The 20,696-nt window shown below is 36.3% G+C and overlaps 2 protein-coding genes across 2 annotated transcripts in view; one reads left to right on the top strand and one right to left on the bottom strand.

The window, feature by feature from the left end:
- nisch (nischarin) overlaps positions 1-11,318 on the bottom strand; it is a 37,670-nt gene extending 26,352 nt beyond the window's left edge. Inside the window, exons 1-4 of the mRNA XM_083534391.1 lie at positions 10,993-11,318; positions 9,729-9,812; positions 9,239-9,421; positions 932-980 (exon numbers count right to left, since the gene is read on the bottom strand). Coding sequence (XP_083390517.1) covers positions 932-980; positions 9,239-9,421; positions 9,729-9,812; positions 10,993-11,073 — 397 coding nt within the window. The 5' untranslated portion in view covers positions 11,074-11,318. The remainder of the gene's footprint in view (positions 1-931; positions 981-9,238; positions 9,422-9,728; positions 9,813-10,992) is intronic.
- Positions 11,319-17,307: 5,989 nt separating this feature from the next.
- Positions 17,308-18,755, top strand: LOC310722210 (uncharacterized protein). The gene has a single exon (XM_083534589.1). It carries the CDS (start codon positions 17,768-17,770, stop codon positions 18,356-18,358), a length of 591 nt encoding a protein of 196 aa, XP_083390715.1. The 5' UTR covers positions 17,308-17,767; the 3' UTR covers positions 18,359-18,755.
- The last annotated feature ends 1,941 nt before the right edge of the window (positions 18,756-20,696 follow it).

Raw genomic sequence — 20,696 nt, 5'->3', positions numbered from 1 at the left:
TATGGTTGAAATGACAATAAAAGCTTGACTTGACTACATATAGACAATTCACTTTATTCACCTGAACTAGGACCCAACCTGTTCCACCATAACAGTACCCCTGTGCACAAAGCAAGCCCCATGACCATATGGTTTAAATGGGTAGGAGTGGAAGATGACCTGCTACAGAGTTCTGACCCCAACTCTATTAATCACATTTGGGATGAATTGGAACACTGACTACACCCCAGGCCTCCTCATCCTACATCAGTAATCTAGTGGAACATGTTACCAAAACACTGGAGGTTATTATAAAAGAAAATGGGGATTAAATGTGGAACAAGATGCTAAAAAAAAAAAAATCACATAAGAATATTTGGTCAGGTGTCCACAAACATTTGGGAGATTTCCTCACACAGTGTCAGGTTTTGATCTTAGTTGTTGCACATTTACATTCTGACACAGACACAAAAAATAAATTCAGTGTGTAATCAGATACCAGCTGTCAAAATGTCAATGATGCAATTTTCTGTGATCTCACTTATGGAACTAGACAGATTTTCAAGTACTTGTTTGAGATATATTTATAATTTTAGTAGTGGTTTCTAGACTATATATAGTGCAAAATATCTCAGGTCACCAGACAATTACGTCTGATTAATATGATTGCAATCAAAGCTTTCTCCTTTCTGAGCATTGAGGTAAAGTTTTTGGATGTGGGTTTAATCAGAACTGATTGTCAGCACGGTGGTGTGAGAAAAAAAAAATACAAGTCTCACTCCAGAGGGATCTGAGACCTTTCCATATTTTGTGCAATATACAATGATGGAAGTGTGGCAGTAAGAAAGAAAAAAAAAAAAAAGTCACAGTTATGTGATGAATGCACAGCCTTTTTGAACTTCCAGAAAGCATCTTACAGTTGATAGCAAGATATACAAGTATAAAGTCATACCTCTGTGGAACAGTTCTTCTGCCAGGGTTGCAGTGATGCCATTGATTTCCTAAAAACAAGTAAAGCAATTACTTACTAGTTAATTAAAGAACACTTATGTAAAAGCCATGGTATATATTGGAAGTGCTTGGCTTATTTTGTTCCTTTAATGAAATATTATATTATTTGATTTTTTCAGGAGTGAAAGATTTTGTTCAATTCAAATGTAATTTTTTTTTACAATGTACATTTTCACAGAGCAGCCTTACAGAAAGAAAAAGATTACGTATACTCATTATGCATTCATAAATTCATCTATAATGACCAACTCATGCCATCACTGTAAGGGTTTTTACACGCACTAGAATCAATCTCTAAAACTGGAAAAAATAAATCATAAAAATAACAATGTAAACAGATCTTTGGTTGGCATCAGGTAGTAATTTTGAAGCAATGCCACAGTTTCCAGCTAAACAGCGTTGCGAATGAATAAAAGCATTATAAAACAGATGCACACGATAGAACTGTAAAATGCTTCTCATTTAGAGAACATGGAAGCTCCTTCCATCTACATCGTAAACTCGTTCCAATCACTACAAGTTCACTTATTACAGCATTCAGATCCTCTACAATTACAACTTGCCAATCAATATTTATAATACTGTTAATGTCCCCACAAATGTTTCAGTGTAAACATGTTACATAAGTTGAATTTTGGTTTAAAGTAAAATGTAAATGTAAAATTTTTTAGGTTTAGGGGTTAGAGTTAGGGTCAGGGTTAGTAGGGTGGATAAGTAGGGTTGATATTTTAATGAAGGCCTGTCTAAGGTTAATGAAGTTCCCCAGGAACTACAGTGGTCTAAAAAAATATTAACAGTATCCAAACCAAACCACCCAAACCATAAATCTTCTGTTTCCAAACAGGTTTTGTTAGAGACATAAAAAAAACTTTGATAAAAGATATGACCTAATCTGTTGTTCATCATGTTCTACATACCTTCCTGGTTATTTGTAATATAAAAAACAAAAAAAATTATATATATATATATATATATATATATATATATATATATATATATATATATATATATATATATATATATATATATAATTTAATAATAATAATAATAAGATTAAATGCACTAATTTAAAATTTTCAGTTACACTTACAGCTTACTCAGAGAAACCTGCAGTTTTCACATTTATACAATTTAACAATTGCAACCGGCATTCTCAAGGGCACAGGAATGGCAGCTAGGTGGTGCTGGGACCTGATAACATGTCCAACATCTTAGCCAATGAGTTACAACTTTTTAGAATCTGGGTCCCATGCTTCTTTCACAAAAGTCGCTGATTACAAGCAGAGATAAGTTTCAGAGAAAAAAACTGTTTTGGTTGGTAATCTCAATACAATTTTTTTTCTCTTTTTAATAAATTTTATTCATTCTTTTCACTCCTTAATTTATCACATTGTGTAGTTTTGTAATTAAATACACAATCAACCACAGAGGAATGCTGATTTGTTTCACAGCGCTTTGTATATTAAAATGGAGCAAGTTATGTTAAATGGAACAAGAGACACCATTTACATGGAACAGGGAGAACAACAGAGCTGGATTCTCTTTCTAAATGCCTTGAGTGAAGCTGAGGTCAGAGTCAGGCTGAATTGAATTATTATTTCCCTCTAAACATCATACAAACTTCTTTCTTTAATATTATATTTAGAATTACAAAACATATAAATTTTATCAAACTAAAAAAAAAAACCCACATACTGAGGGGTATTTGAACACTTTTGTTTTTGTTAAACTTCTGAATTATACTTCTAGAGCAATTTACACACTGTGTTTATTGCACTTTAAAGATTAACTAAAAAGATTGTATTCACACAATTACCCAAACTAAATCCAAGTGAGATAGTTTAAGAGTGAAGGAATAAAAGCAGCCAACAAGTATGCAACACTTCTGGGAACTCCTTCAAAACTGTTGGAGAACCATTTTGAGATGACTACCTCGTGAATTTTAGCTCTGCACTAACTAATCAATGAAATCAATCGTCAACAAATGCCGTTATCAATTAGTTGCGTGCGCTCAAGTTAAGGGTTAGTGTATATATCATATAACACAGCTACTTGAGAAAATGTGTACAGGGTCAACTGGCAGCAGGAAAAGTGTGCGACCTAAGTCATAAAAGGCATGAGAGCATTTTATATTAAACGCAACAAAGAACACTGTAACCTGCAAGTTATGCAAAGTTGAGTTTGTGTTGCATGGAAGTACCACAGTGATGCACAAACACTTGGGGGGAAAAATACAAATACATTTATTTTTTTTTTTTAATATAAACACACCGGTTTGAAGGCGAAACTTCAGCACAGTATTTAAAAATTTTATAATCCTCATCTCTGGATCTGTTTTGTCATGACTCGTGAGCATCAAGTTGCACAATCACGTCACTTGCAACATAGTGATGGATTCAAATAAAATGGTGGGAACAAACATTGAATTTAAATGCAGCAAATAACAGTAGTTTTAAACATTTTTTTTTATTTTTGTCACAGTTGTGGTTTTTAGCAAACGCTTATAAATTTGTACATTAATGCATATTTGTTCTTTTTTTTTTTTTTTTTTTTATCAAGCCTGTTAGCTTGCTGTGCTTCTCTGTTCCATTCTCTTTTCATAGCATTTGTCTACTAAAGAATGTTCCACGATAAACTTTTAAATGTCTAAATTAAAGATAGTTAAACTCAATATGCGGCTTTTGCATTTTTTGTTTTTGGGAACACTTTTCTATATAAACACCCTGAAGTAGGGTTTTATCTATCTAATATATATATATATATATATATATAAAGCTCAAATACCACTGACTGACTCACTCACTCATCACTAAATCTCAAAAACCACTGAACGGATTGCAATGAAATTTGGAACATACCTTCCTCTTGGGTCTTAGGTGCTCACTAAGAAAGGGTTTTGAAAAATTCGCCCTGGCTCGCGGTTAACTCGCGAAAAACGCGTTTTGTCACGCATTGTACATTCTTCGAAATAACATTACAGATCCTAATGAAACTTAGTACATTGTTTCTTATTAGATGTTAGATGCACGATAAAAATTATTTTCAAAGTAGTTTGCCCTGTATCGGTACTACAAAGGGGTAGTACGTTATTTGTTGACGTTACGTTCTGATCTCTTATCATCCAGTCCTGCTCAGTGCTTACTGCTTATTGCCATATTGCTTAGTGTTCTGCCTTCTGTAGGGAAGCACGGGTACTTTCAGCTAGTATAGTTATAATAAGCAAAACATCAACCAAAAAAAAAAAAGATTTCTAAAGCTTTTTCAAATCCGATTAATCGAAGAAAAAGATAATTGTCAGATTATTCGATTATTAATAATAATGATTAAAATCATCGATAGTTGCAGCCCTAGTGAAATTGATTAAAAAAAATTTTTATTTGCAAATTGGTCAAAGTTAAATGTAGCTACTTTGGACAATCTAAAAAATAAAACATTATGGATTGTTTAACACTTTTTTTTTGTTTACTACAAAATTCCATACATGTTCTTTAATAAAGTTTTAAATCAAACACTGCCCAAAAAAAAAACATTTTTGGACACCTGGAGTTATTACTAAAGACGCTGCCATTGGGAGATTTCAAGCAAACAAATAGTAATAGTAAAGGTGGAAGATTTTCCTAGAGGTCATAGGGACAACAGTATTAAACAACACTCAAGTTTAACATTGACAGAAATGCATATAAACCTTCCTGTTATTAGAAATAGAATTTGATGAAGACACAGGTAGAAAGCTCACTTAACCAAGAGATAAATAAGAAACCAGCAGAAAAGAGTTGCAGGGCGACCTGAAAGCAGCACGAACAAACGCTACACAGGAAGTAAAAGCAACAGAGCTCTATGTCTAAACCCATTTAGACATATCAGAATGATAATGGATCATATTGGAATATACTATTATATACTGAACTGAAAATGATCTATTCCAGGGGTCACCAACGTGGTGCACTGGGTAGCCCACAAGAACCACATGAGTAGCCCGCGGGTCTTTTCTAAAAGAAAATAGCTGTTTCCTACTTTGTTAAATCATTGTTGATACTTATTATGAGAAATCATTAACATGATCAGTGTCTTCACATAGATGGATATCATTAATTATTATTAATAAGATATAATGAAAGGTAAATTTGTTATTTCAGATTAAACTGAAAACTGTGTGTATCGGGTAGCCGTTCACATTAATGGTACGCAAGAAGTAGCTCTCAGTTTCAAAAAGGTTGGTGATCCCTGATCTAATCTAATCAAAAGAAACAGTAAAACAAAAATAAAACCTTGTCAATGATTCAGCTGATCGTGTTTAGAGAAAAAAGGGTAGGATCTCAAGAACATTATCTACACAGTATGTACACAGTACAAAGGTGAAAGTATATTGATACCGTGCTGCTCCTCTGCAATCAGTACTGGGGCATTACATATTATCAGGGGTATCATGAATATGATAATGTACCAGGACATATTTGAGGACAATTTAAACCAAGAACATATTTCTGGTTAAGAAGATGCAAAGTTTAACGAGACAATGAGCCCAAACACACCAGATTGAATCAAGAAGGCTTTGGATTGGCCTAGTCAGTTTCCAGTTTTTTTTCCATTAGGGGATCCTCACAGATTTAGGTCACTGAAGATAATTCAAATGAAAAAAATTTAACCACAGCACAGCAAAATCCTAAATACTTCATGGCCTAAATATTTTTAAGTATTTTTAAGTAAATCTTTGGTATTGGCAACAACAGATTTGCATCATATACCAATGTTGGTTATTTGCGGTATCAATTTTGCTATTAAAATAGAGCTTTGGGTAGATGTATATATATATATATGTACATACATTGTTCATTTATGAATACAGAGTCAAATGAAGTAAATTAACAACCAGTTTTATGAAGAAAAAGATGTCAATCAGCTGGTAGACTGGTACACTTCTTATTTCACAATTCAAAAGAGCACACGCTAGCCCAATAAATGCACAATGGGGCAAAATCATAAGTGTGATTTACACAGTGGAAAGACAGAACTAAAATGATGAAACCACTGCAAGAGCTTGTCAAAAAAAATCATTTAGACCTTGAATTTCTCAGGAATAAAAACACTGACATGGCCAACCCAGGCAGAAATAAAATCAGTCAGTAGCAGCTGGAAATACAGGTGGTCGCCGAACTTACGACCATTCGACTTTACGACCACAATCACTAGCCAGGCCGTACGACAGTGCGTACCAGCTTCCGGCATAATTTCACAGTACTGTACATATAGCCTACTCTACTTACGACCAAATCGTGTTACCGGGCGGTCCCAATCCCAATTCCTATTTCGATTTCATAGCACAGGTTACCACATGATTCAACCATGTGAAAGGACAATTTCACACAACTCAATCCAATAACGTTTAATATTTCCCTTCTTCTTTCAGCTGCTTCCATTAGGGGTCGCCACAGCAAATCATCAGTCTCCATACTACATCTGCCTTTTTCAAACCTACTACCTGCCTCTTTTACCTCACCACATCCGTAAACCTGCTCCCTGGTCTTCCTCTTTTCCTCCTTCCTTGCATCTCCATCCTCAGCATTCTCCTACCGATATACACCATGTCCCTCCTCTGCACATGTCCAAACCTTCTCAATCTCGCCTCCCTTACCTCCAAAACGTCCTACATACGCTGTCCCTCTAATAAACTCGTTTGTAATACTGTCTAAAACTCAACATCTGCAGCTCTGCTACCTCCAGCTCCACCTCCTGTCTTTCATTTAATGCCACTGTCTCTAAACCATACAACATCACAGGTCTCACCACAGTCCTATAAACTTTCCCTTTTACTCTTGCAGATACCCTTCTATCACAAATCACTCCTGCTATCACTCTTCTCCACCCACTCCACCCTGCCTGCACTCTTTTCTTCACTTCTCTAACACACTCTCCATTTCTTTGCACCGTTGACCCCAGGTACCTGAACTCCTCCACCTTCTCCACCTCTTCTCCCTGCAACCGCACCCCTCCACTGCCCTCACTCTCATTCACACACATGTACTCTGTCTTACTCCTACTGACTTTCATTCCGCTTCTCTCCAGCGTGTACCTCCACCTCTCCAGGCTCTTCTCAACCTGCTCCCTACTCTCACCACAAATCACAATATCATCCGCAAACATCATAGTCCGGAGACTCCTGTCTGACCTCGTCCATCAATCTGTCCATCACCACTGCAAACAGGAAAGGGCTTAGAGCCGATCCTTGATGCAATCCAACCTCCACCTTGAACCAGTCCGTCGTTCCTACTGCACACTTCACTGCTGTCACACTGTCCTCATACATGTCCTTCACCACCCTCACATACTTCTCAGCCACAACTGACTTCCTCATACAATACCACAACTCCTCTCTCGGCACCCTGCCGTACACTTCCTCTAAATCCACAAACACACAATGCAACTCCTTTTGACCTTCTCTATACTTCTCTCTCAACATTCTCAAAGCAAATAATGCGTCTGTGGTGCTCTTCCTCAGGATGAAACCATACTGCTGCTTACAGATGGTCACCTCTTCTCTCAGCCTGGCTTCCACTACTCTTTCCCATAACTTTATGGTGTGACTGATCCACTTAATTCCACTGTAGTTACTGCAGGTCTGCACATCTCCCTTATTCTCAAAAACTGGTACCAGCACACTCCTTCTCCATTCCTCAGGCATCCTCATATTTTCCAAAATCTTGTTGAACAAACTGGTTAAAAACTCCACTGCCATCTCTCCTAAACATCTCCATTATCACTCCTGAAATAGTTGTTCAATCATAAAGCACCTTTTCACCACCACCACCAAGCCCCTGTCTGACCTCTTCTCTGAATCTCACACTACAATCTTCCTCCTTCAGTTTCCACCATCTTATTCTTCTTTCAGTCCTCACTCTCCTCCTCTTTTTCTTCACCTCCAAAACCATCCTACAGACCACCATCCGATGCTGTCTAGCTACACTGTCCCCTGCCAACACCTTACAGTCTCCAATCTCCTTCATAGAACATAGTCCACCTGTGTGCACCTTCCTCCACTCTTATATGTCACACTATGATCCTTCTTCTCTCTAAAATTTAGGTTTATCACTGCCATTTTCATCCTTTTAGCAAAATCCACCAGCATCTGCCCTTCCACATTCCTCTTCTTAGGGCCATACCTACCCATCAAATATTACACAAGGGTTTACAAAATTCAACTTGGTATTAAAAAAGAACAAGAAAGAATTTTTTTTTTTCCAGAAGTGACTTTGAAATATAGGAGGAATGGGAAAAAGACTAGACAACAAAAAAATTAAAAGATGGCAGTCCTGTATATGTAACACTGATATTGTTAGAAAAAAAGTGATTCCACAGTGTGGATATCTCTTTAATCCATCCACTTCTGCCTCAGATGTGGTTAGTGAAGGTATGGCGTTTGGCCCATGTTAAAAAGGCTGAGTAGTGTGGAATTCTGCATCTGTTAATGTGTCCACAGGTCAAAAGTATTAAATGTGCTATTCAAATCAACAGTGTCACCAACGGTAAAATACACTCACACTGAACATACAGTTAATTTCTATGCCAAAAAAATTCTAGATCACATTAAAGAATGGTTTTGTTCTTTCTTCATAATTGTTTACTCAGCAATATAACTGTGGGATCATAATCAATACTACTACTCTCAGTCCTAAATAAAAATCAAGATAGTTTTAAGCAGAGCTAAGATAAATCTCAGAGGACTTTAAAGGTTTCTAGGTGCATTTTATGTTTGCTTTTTTTTTGGTCATATTAACTTACAGAAAGGAATGTGAAAGCAGAACTGTTTATCTATATATTATGTAACATAATTTATAACAGGCACTAACTTGTCTAGTGGACATTAACTATTCTTAAGATAGTATTAACCTTCAGTCTACAAATAAGTTCAATTCAGTTTTATTTGTAGAGCGCTTTTAACAATGGACACTGTCCCAAAGCAGCTACACAGACTTAAATACAATACAAATATATATTTTATCAGAATAAGTATCCCATCCCTAGAAGTTTATCCCTAATGAGCAAAGAAAAACGACATGATTAGTATAAAGAGGAACGTTTAGAGGAACCCAATGGCTCCTTGAAATGACTCAAATGAGAACCCATTCCGAAAGTCCATTCATTATATTTCCATCATTGGTTACCAACTATAAAATTGCTGGCTTATGGGTAATTTTTTTTATATAAACAGCTGCTACTTTCACCAAATAAAACACTATGTGGAAATACTTACAAAGAACTGGAAGTGTAGAAAGATGGATAAAACTTTAGGTACAGCCACAGGAAATCGGCTGAGCAAAGTTTGCAAATACACCTCCAGCTCCTTCTGCCTCTTTTCCACAAGGGTTTTGGAATTTTTACCAATTATCTTCTTAGGAGGCAACAGATGTTTGTCAAACTTCTTCTCGGCAATGAGCTGAAAAGAAAATCATAAAACAAATGAATAAAGCCTTTGAGCCACATTGAGCAATCATTAAAAAAGACTTACAATGTTTCCATTGCTGATTTCCTTCATGTGTTTTGGAGTCTAAATGAAATGAGTTCACAATAAACTCTCGATTTCAAAAATAATTACTCTAAATCATGCCAAATATCCAATTTGAACCCTAATGATCAGCAAATAGCGACTTTTTGGCAATAATGCAAATAAAAAACAATGCAAAAGATTTTCAGAATTTTATCTTGGATGTTTACATTGTTAAATTGTTACAATTAAAACATACTTTTTCATGCAATTCATGGAAGTCACTGTAGCGATGCTTTACGGTCCACCGGTGCTCCCCAACCTTCACCTCGATTATGTAAACCTAAACAGGGTACAACAGGAAGAAATCATGTTAGCGATTTCAAAACACCGTGCTTTATTTTCAATATAACAGTACCATCCCCAAAGTGAAGCCCGGTGGCGGGAGCATCGTGTTGTAAGAACAGTTGCATCAGCATGCAGTGGATTGTTCCGCATTCTAGGAACTAGTCTGCGACAATAGAAATACAGACTGTTGAGCTTACGAATAAACAAAACTTCTTACCTTGATGCAAATGCGTAAAATTGAAAGGTGTTAGTTTAAAACATTTTCGAAGGAAAAGGTGCTCAATGCAATGCAATGAAGAAATGAAAATAAAATGTTTTTTGTGCATAGAGTTGCTGGGGCTTGTAAAAACCATGAGTTTTTTTTTCTAAAAACTCTTTTTTAAATATAACCTTCTTCACAAATGTTTCGATAGAGTCACACTTTTTTTATTATGTGCAATAAGAGGGAAAACATATATGATATAATGAAACGAATGTTGTTTATAGATTTTTGTACTGGGATAATGCTTTCTGTCAAACCTTTTGTATAAATCTGTAGATTTCTTTCACATTATTGGGTTACAAGCTAAAGAAAACAATAAAACAACAAGAGTTATCTGAAAGTAAAGGAAAGTATGTGTGACTAGCCTGATATTAGCTAAATAAATATGAATTAGGTACATAGAATAAACCAGAGCAGAGACAGAAAGTCCTTTATCATAGTGTCTTGTGTTCCCTTTAATTACACAAGACAACGAATGCTTTATTACACCCCTAGCAATGAGAGCAAACAGAATTGTAATATTATTTCATATATTTGTGTTGTTAGTTGAAGGGTTTTGTAACTTAGTTGGCAAAAGCACATCAGTCTTATTGACAAAACTGCCACTGCCCTGCGCCATTCTCTATCTGTAGCTTATACATGACAGATGACTTTGACGTAATCACGGGCTCAATCCCAAACAGGTCCTCCCTCGCCCACTAACTGCACTACAAAGTAAAAGCGAAATGCTCGATTCTGTACACTATCTAGTGCACTTGATATAAAATAGAGCGCAATTTAGAATTCGACCACCAAGTCAGAAGATCAGCAGGATAATGGAGTCTCACAATGTGTTATCAGAATAAAGAGGAGTCTAAATGCAAAACTACATTCAAACAATGATGATTTATGTCTTACGATTAAATAAACTCACTGTGTAGTTCTCCACAAGCTCCGATCCAACGATATAAACACGTCTTTCAGCGTTTTGCTCTGTAAACGCCGCGCAGTCCATTTCCTCACAAGGTTAGAAAAACCGGTCTACACCATTATTGAAAAACATGCACCACGATGCACGTCTAATGCATAACTGCTTCATGGGACTGGCACAGAAAACATTCAGTCACCGGCCATGTCTGTTGTGATCCGGGAAAGATAACAGATAATTTTCCTCTTCTCTTGTAGTTTAGGGTCTAAAATATTTAAGTGCAACAGCGCCCTCTGATGTACTGGAGTGTAGCTGTTTCTGTTCCAGTACTACAGTCTCACAGGCCTGTTTAGAAAACACAAGAACATTTATTATTCGGATGAAAGTTAAAACTGGAACTGGAATCTCTATTGGAAATTTGTTGAATTTTATTTGTGGTGTGTTATATGGTATATGATAGGGACCATAAGAACACACTGGAATACATCTAGCACACTTAACTGTATCTTGCATTTATAATGATCTCAGATGTTGAACTAATTTACGATTTGCTCAGGAGCACCTGGTTCCACAACTCCAACTGACCGTATAAGACTGTAGAAAAGACATTATAATCACCCACTCCTGGTGCTCATGATATTTCTTCACATTCCTGTGTGTATTAATGATTTATCATCACATAATGAAGATATCGTCGTCTTGGTGTCATCAAGATGAGGATGGGTTTCATTTTTTTTTTTAGTTTAGTTCCTCTCGAGGTTTCTTCCTCACACCATCTAAGGAAGTTTTGCCTTGCCACAGTCACCCCAAACTTGCTCATCAGAGATAAATACACGTAACTCACTTATATTCAATTTTTACTTACATTCTGTAAAGCTAAGACTTTGCGACTTTGTGAAACACACCAAAGGAGTTGTATTGAATTGAATTACATTAAATTGAACTGATCATTTGTAGATCCCATGTTGGTATCTACTGGACACCAGTACAGACCATTAGGATTTTATTATTAATATTTATTATCATATTATTTTATTATTCCAATAAGGATCTACAGTGGTTTCTTAAGTTTAATGATATTTATGCAGTGGTGTGCAACAAACACAACAAAATAGACACTTCTCTTTAATGCTCCTGTATGCTGTAGCACGAACGATTTAAATCTGTTTCAGCACAACATGACATAACATATTATGACCTGGTGTGCAGATTGGAGTGAAAGAACTTGTGTTCTCTTGAGCTTTGACTACAATACCACTAATCATCTTTGGGATGAACTGGAATGTGGACTGTGTTTTTCAGTGTTCATGTTGCATAATTAAAAAAAAAACAACAACAACATTTAATAAAGCCTTGCAGACTGGCAAAAGCTAAATTGCCCCCTTTGGTGTGAACGACTGTGTGAATCTGCAGTGTGTGCTTGATTCCTTGCAATTGATTGGCATGCCATCCAGGGTATATTCACTGACATTTACATTTACATTTAACACACACCCTTATTCAAAGTGACTTACATTTATCTCACTCATACAACTGGGCAGCTATGGTGTTAAGGGCCTTAGAATGGCAGTTATATTCACTCACACACACTTTACACCCAATATTCACAGTATAGGTTTGAGATCCACCAAAACCATGACCAGAAACAAGCAATTAAAGAAGCGAATGTCTATAGACTAGAAAATACACTATATAGTGTAAAAAGTCTGTGGATACCTAATCATATCATTTGTATGTGGTTTTTGAACATCCTATTCCATGTTTGGTTCCCATTTGCTGGTATAATAACCTTCACTCCTGGGAAGATGTTCCACATTTAGTCACAATGGCATTAGTAATTTCAGGTACTGATGTAGGGTGAGTTCTAGCAGGCCACTTAAGATCTTCCACTCCATCCAATGTAAACCGTATCTCCATGGAGTTCACTTTGTGCACAGGGAATTTGTCATGCTAGAACAGGTTTGGGTCTCCTAGATCGAATGAAGGTCAAATTAAATAAATGAATAAAAGTTATTTTCTATACAGACATAAACAAATATTAGTTTGCGGACGGAGTGGTAAAGCAGCTTATGAAAGCTATTCCTGTACACATGAAAGTGAATGGTGAAGTACAATAAATATGCAGTAAACAATAATCATTGCTGTATATGAAATAAGTAATTATACAACGAAAATGTTTTTATTTAATTGCAAAAATATATGAACGTTTTTGCAAATATGGTGATGCTAATGTATCGATCCACTTAAAAAATCACGTTTGAAACATTGCTTATCTATTAATTCTCTACTACAGGTTAATTTTAGTTGTGTCCCACCACATTCACTCAACCCTGTTACCAGGACACTTTTAATCCTTTTAACACTTTTAATGTGTAACAGGAAATTGCATGACCAATTTATTTCAAACTTCAAAAACAATAATTTATGTTATTGTGATAATGAAGGATGAGATGGAAAGAAATCTCTATTACTGTCTCTATTATTTTTATGGACTAAAAATAAATGACATTAAATAAACAAATAAAATGCCCTAAATGCCCATATATTATTAGTGCATTTTCAGGGTTTTGTATATTTTTGCTAATTTCAACATTGTATTCATTGACAAATAAAACGTAGCCATTGATTAACAGTGAGCTTGTCTGAGATTGATGAACACAACAATGATTATTTAAATGTGTGTTTACTTCAATTTGGTGTAGAAAATTATTTTAATTATTAAAGTTTAATTGTATAAAGATTAAATTGGAAGTCCCCAGGTTGGAATCACCTGACTTTGAGACATTGTTTTGTTAAATAAAAAATAGAATTATGTAAAGAAAGAACTGAATGGTCCTGAGTTCTGTGGATTCATCAGCATTTATTACAGCTTTTACAGGAACCAGCAGGCTGCCACATGGTGGCGCCGTTGCTAGAGTTGCCACTATGCAGCTTTAAGTCTCTGGTTTGATCCTGAGCTCCATTTACTAGCAATATTTGATTTCGTGTGTCCTTTCTGTAACCGTGAGGGTTTCCTCCAAGTTCTTTAGGTTATCTTCTACCCGCAAAAAACATGCTAGACATGGATTAGTTACTCTAAATTGCTTCTTTGTTCAAATGCATGTGTGTGTGTGAGTGTGTGTGATGCCATCACTGGTGTATCCTGCACTGTGTTCCTAGGCCAGGATAAAGAGGCTAATAAAGAGGAATAAATGAATATCTGGCCATGGGTCATAATTGCACCAAATGTCTTACACAGTGAGTTCATTTATGATTAAGGAGGTCTTGCAGCTCAACCTCATTAATGAATGCAAACAGTTCTGAATCAGCACCACCAATTGTATGTTCTTCATACTGATTTTAATCACAAAAAGAAAGACAAAGTCTTAATATGCCTGTTTATACATGTTAAGAATCTATTTTAACTAGGGCTGTCAATCGATTAAAATATTTAATTTATCGCTCGATTCCCATGTGTTAACTTGTGATTAATCACAATTTAAATTTATATATCAAGTACATTTATAACACAAAAATGTGCGATTAAGTTGCAATTAATCACGAGTCAACTAACTTTTTAGTGGTTGATTTAGTTAAATATGATACTTGGCTTCTTTAAGAATTATGTTCTGGTTGCTTACCCTCAGTTTGCATTAATCGTGCGTTAATAAAATTAGTGCCGTTAAAATTAATTTGCATTAACATTGTTAATTTTGACAGCCGTAACTTTAACTGCTTTTTGTTGGGTGAACAGACAACAAAACTTAAGATTTTGTCAGTTTTAACAGCAGCAAGTTATCGAGACATTGTTATATGATTTTTGGTATGATATCTTTGGCAAAAATCAATCATACCATGATACATATTAACTGGAATAATTAGCATGCTTAGCTTTTAAGATCAAATATACTGCACATACACAGCAATTAAACACAGAACTGCTGAGGTGAGATTAAGGCGTAGCTTTCGAGACTATCTTATCAAATATAAACTCTTTTATTATGTATCTAAATTGTTATGTATTTTGACTATGATAAATTAAGCTGTACATGTTGTAGGAGAATCACACTTAATTTATAACCTGGTAATAATTTGGCACTAATGTGCAAAAGAGACCATTTACTTAAAGGATTAGTAGACCAATTGTATCTCCATGCCAGGTTACTGTGGTCATAGTTGTCAAATAAACAGTATATAACGGCTCTGTCACCTGAGTAACTCCATAACAACCAGCTTAACCAAAGCAACAAGTTTTAGAACTGTATATTTAGTTATTTATTAAGTAGAGGAAACTTAATTTATAATAACATTGTTATTATGTGAATATTTTATGTTGCTATTTCCATTTCCATCTAATTACTGGGCAGACACTCAGCTCCACTTCCTGGTCACATTACCTAAAAGCAGGAGTGTCATTTAACCCATGGTTATGGGTTAGGGGTTAAATAAATGAGAAAAATTTACATTTTCATTGTCCCACCATATTCACTCAAACCTGAACACTTTCGATACTTTCAATTACGTGTTCAGCAGAAAATTGCATCATCCAAATTTCCTGACAATAACTGTAGGACTTCTCTGTTTAGGAAATAACAATATTTATTTTTTGTCATTGTGATGTCACAATTTACATTTTTACGTAATTACTGAGTAGACACTCACCTCCACTTCCTGGACATATTACCAAAAAGCAGGAGTTAACCCCTCAGTAAGGACTGGGTTAAATGAATGTGATTATTGCTCTAGGACAAAGTCTAAAGCTTTAAGGCATCAACATAGATTAGCCATTGATTGTTTCCACTCTCTCTTAATGTCAATCTGTATTTTAAGATGCAAAATATGACCTAATGCCTTTTTTGGTGATTTTAAAATATGGTATCAGACTGTGCTTTATATTAAAATATGGTATCAGACTATGCTAGCTAATATTAACATGCTCAACTCAACCAGTAGTGCGTCTTGTGCCTTATTTTCTTTTTCAATATCATAGTTAATATCAATTTAACAAAACAAATAGATAAACGACACAGAACACAGCTGGTCATCTGGGCGGTGGTTTCTGCATAATGTCCCTATTTTATTATTGTGGTATAAAAAGAATAAAACCCTTTTGAATGATGTGGTGTTTAATAACATCATACTGTAAATGATACTGAGAGTTCAAGCTTAGTATTTAATGCATTGTATTTAACAGCACAGTCTAATTTTGGGGTAACCAGCCTTCCCTTTTGAGTTGAATATCTTATGTTGATAAAGAATAAATGTTTTCAGGTAAAAGTATCAGGATATATAAGCATTAAATAAGCATTATCTCTGCGTTTTTAGCAAATAATACCTCAGCTTGCCTTATTTTACCTCTGCCCATGAAATCGGTAAATGGAAAGTCTAGTGTTTTGTTAGATTTAGTTTCTACCACTGTCATAGGTGGTGCTGTGACATTTTATAACACAGCAAAGGGTCTGCTTACAGTTTACACTCAGCTTTTATAAAAAGTCGGCGACCAGTTACCTTGAACCCTGTCTTAAAAGACACCGCTTTAACGTGTAATGGTGCAAAAGGACGCAGTGTATTTTTTACCGTATTTGGTGTCTCAAACCCATCTACATTACATGGGCACTTCTTCAGTTGGATGAAATCGTGAAATCTGAATAAGCATCCAGGGAAAGGATGTTATTTTTATTATTAAAATTGCCATGTGTTATGGGTAGGTAAGATGGCTTCTGAACACCATGCAACTGAATCTTAGGTCCAAACTAATTCATAGACACAATAATACTGGTTCAGTCCACTGATTATGGACTCTAATCACACCCTAGCCCATCCTGTGTGGCGAAATTTTTGATATTTATCCCCTGCTATTGCCTTATAGTCGTTTGTCATGTCTGTAAACCCTCCATCATTTGTAAAATATGGTTGTCTACACGAGTATGTTCTATACTTGGGGTAGTACGTTACAATGCAGTTTTGCACGTAGCCCTGTTTGTGCTTATTAGAATGACAAAACTGATCTGCAACCAGTTCGGGCTTCCGTTATCTCATGGTTTTATTCTGTGTTGGACAGCAAATACTGATCCTAGAACAGCTGGTACGACCACGCCTAGGGAGAAACCATCTTGGTAAAATGACGGGTGTGCTATTATTTAGTCCGGTTTTATTGCTTTGAACGACAGCACGTATTCATTCTCGCTATTTACAAAATGTATGTGCGTTTCTATTTTATCTACTGTGGCGGATTAGATCCGCTTTTCTATTTATTTTTGTTTTTATTATTCCAACAACAAAAAAACTAACCCCCCCCCTTTCACTACAGAGCACGCCCAGCGTCCTGAATCTATAAAAGCCGCAATGCAGCGTACCGTTGAGAACGATTGATATCAGTCGTTTGTTGTGTTTGTGGGGTTTGTGTAGTAGTTTGTTTGTAATAAAAAACGCAATACAAACTACAAGCCCAATTCCCCTACTTTTTAACTTTATAATTCAGCTAATTATATACTTTGAGACACACACACACAAAAAAAAGGTCTTTAGCTCATAGTCGAGGGTGTGACTCGGTCAAGCTGCCTATCAAAGAGGCACCGCGGCGGGCTATGTACCAGCGAAAGCCAGTGACAAAGAAAAAAACGGAGAAGATTGTAAAAAGGTAGAGCATAGAGAAACCGTGAGGGTGGAATAAACACCCGGAGAAAGAAAACATCCATCCTTATTTGAACGGCTTTAGTTTCCTCGTCAAGTAGACGATGTGAAGGAGAAGATTAAGAAGAGAGTGAGCGAGAGAAAAGAACCGAGAGAGAAGCCGTAGTTGATGCTACACGACGAGAGAATGTGCGGAAGGGGCATGATGTGCCAAGGGCGCGTCCAGAGCGTCGAGCTGTCAGTAAAACACGGATCACAGGACGAGGAGACGAAAAGGATCTGTCACAAGGGCGGGAGGAGGCGAGGGCCCAGCGACCGTAGAGCTCCAATCGGACGCCGCGGCCCCCACAGATCGCGGCGCGCCCCCCTCGCCGCGCCGCTGCGGCCGGCCAACGTCCGCGGCAGGCGCGCCCCCGGCATGCGCGCGCCGCGCAACACCAACCAGTTCCTCATGCACGAAAAGTACCAGCTCCTGCACATGCGCTCGGACTCGGTGGGCACAGACAGCAGCTCTGACTGCGAGCTCGACCCCGCCGACATGGACTCGTACCTCGGGGTGCTGGAGAACGCCCACGGTGCGTTGCTCGACAGCCCCGAGCTGCAGTTCACCGCCAGCGACACGATCCACTTTTTCGGCTTCGCTGAGCTGGAGCGAGAAGACAGCATGCAGTATTTTCCGTCTGAGAACGACTTCATGCAGAGTGAAGACTTCATGCAGAGGGACTTTAAACAGTTCTGTGATGCCGTGGCTTGTACATGAACACTCGCCACAGGTAAATTCACATGATACAATGACCATCAGATCGTCGAGACAAAGAGGGCATTTTATTTTGTTTTGAATGCCATTGTCATGTTTTTTTATTATTATTATTATTGTTGTTATTATTACTGTGCATTGTTTTGTTACGGAAGTAAAGCAGTGAAGTAGGCGTGGCAGATCAGCCAATCAGAATGGAGATCACTTTGCCCCGCCTCCCAGCTGCTCAGACCACTAAGCGACTTGCTTTGAGCATCTAATGCATTACAATAGAAGAAAGAAAGCCCTATACCCTATTGTGGTGCACTTGTTTATGGAGTAGGGATCCACTTGAAGTTCAGCCATTTCCTACTGCTAAAGTGATTTGTAAACTGAAATAAAAAAAACGATGTTTTTAAGTAATATCTGTGTCTTTTTATATCCATGTGTTTATATCCATTCCATTAAAGTGCAGATTAACATAATTTATATAGCACAGATTTAGAAAGAATATGACAAGGAAAGGAATAAAACGATTGCATGATCATACATTTTATAAAAGCAGAATGAATGATCAACAATTATCTGGAGTACATAAGGTTAAAAACAATGTCCACTACTGAACAATCCACTTACAATAGTGAAATAAATCAGAAATAGAATAGTGTAGTCTGTGCATGCATACATGTCTGTGTGTATGTATGTATGTATATGTATGTATGTATATGTATGTATGTGTATATAATATATATATATATATATATATATATATATATATAAAATGTATGGCTAAAAATGTGCTCAGCACTGCAATTATATCACTTTTTACACTTAACTATATAATGCAACTATAATTTATAATTTCAGAGTGCAAATTTTTTTGCAAAAGAGGCACAAGAAGCAAAGGTGTATGCATAAGCACATATTAAGCTTTAATTGTGTATCAAGCCATTGTTTGGATCTTTCATATTAGTGGTTCTCAAAGCAGTCTTTAGGACCTCTGTACACTTCCTGTGTTGTGCAAGTTGGGATTGAAAAAAATAAAATCTTTGCTGTTTAGGAGTGCCCTGGGACTGGGTTGAGAACCACTGCTGTATAAATTAAATTGGACTCTGTTTGCAGCCAAACAGTTGAAACAATGAAACAATATCTAATGATGAACACTAAGCTTGCAAAGCTGATTCTGCTTAAGTAAACCAAAAAAATCACGATTGTACTCTGATTACAATGGAGCGCTAGATCACTATGAGGAACAACAATAACGGTGTAATGTTTGCTTGAACAGTTCAGGGCACGATAAGGACATATTGTGAATCTTTTGTAGTTAAACACTTGAGCTCTATGTTCAGTAATAACAGTATTTCCAGTACCTTAATAACACTATATTGTAGAAGGATACTATGCAAACGATTCATGATGCTGCGGTTGGTGATTTTTATTAGGACTTTGTTACTTTAGAAGTTTAGGTTCTGGTCAAGTGACTGCTAGGTCAGTTAAAATACCATGACTTCCAAAGTCAAGAAATTGTGATCAATCCTGTCAATTTCCAAAGAAATTCTGAAGAAATCTCGCCAACTTCAGAAGATATTCTAATCAAATTCACTATATTCTATTTATAAGTAAACTGTATGTTGGAAAAGACTATAGGAATGTAAATTTAAACTCAACGACTGCTCACTGTCAAGAGGTTCGGCTTATGTACAGCACAGCACATAACACACTGCAATGTTTGATCAAGAAGCAATCCCTACACACATGCTCTGACACGTCGCAAAGCTTTATTTTCATAGGTGTGCCAGATCAACACAGTGCTTTTAAGCATGCAGTAAATATTCACAAGAAGTGAGCTAAACCTCATGGATTTAAATTTCACTAAACTGAACTGTTTTGAATATATTTGATCCTGTTCAAACACATTGAAAGTACCAGTGGAAAAATGATACAAATATAAAATTAGCATCAGAGTACAGCAGCAGTGATTTGAATGAAGTAGCAAAAGTAATAAGAAAATACAGATTAGTACTTAAAGTTTTAAGAGAAAAGGGAAGTTTGAGACATAAGTCAGAAGTCAGCTGTGGGCTGAATAAAGGATATGAATCACATGTATGGTTGCACAAATCCGCACCAGTAAATAAGTAAATATGAAACCTTAAGGATGTGGTTTGTATCACTGTGTGATATCAAAATCCATACGATTTAAGCATTTGAAATATATTTTCATCTCATACATTGTTGTGTAGATGTTGGTGTTTCCCTCCACTGGCCATATGAAACCTGTTAGGTTGCAGTACATGACGTCATAGACTTAGAAGCTTTTACATGTAAAAAAGGATGCCATTACCAAATAGCTACAACTGTATTT

Source organism: Silurus aristotelis, assembly GCF_946808225.1.
Source record: "Silurus aristotelis genome assembly, chromosome: 28".
In the NCBI taxonomy this organism is placed as follows: Eukaryota; Metazoa; Chordata; class Actinopteri; order Siluriformes; family Siluridae; genus Silurus; species Silurus aristotelis.
This window is presented reverse-complemented; position numbering and strand designations above follow the sequence as displayed.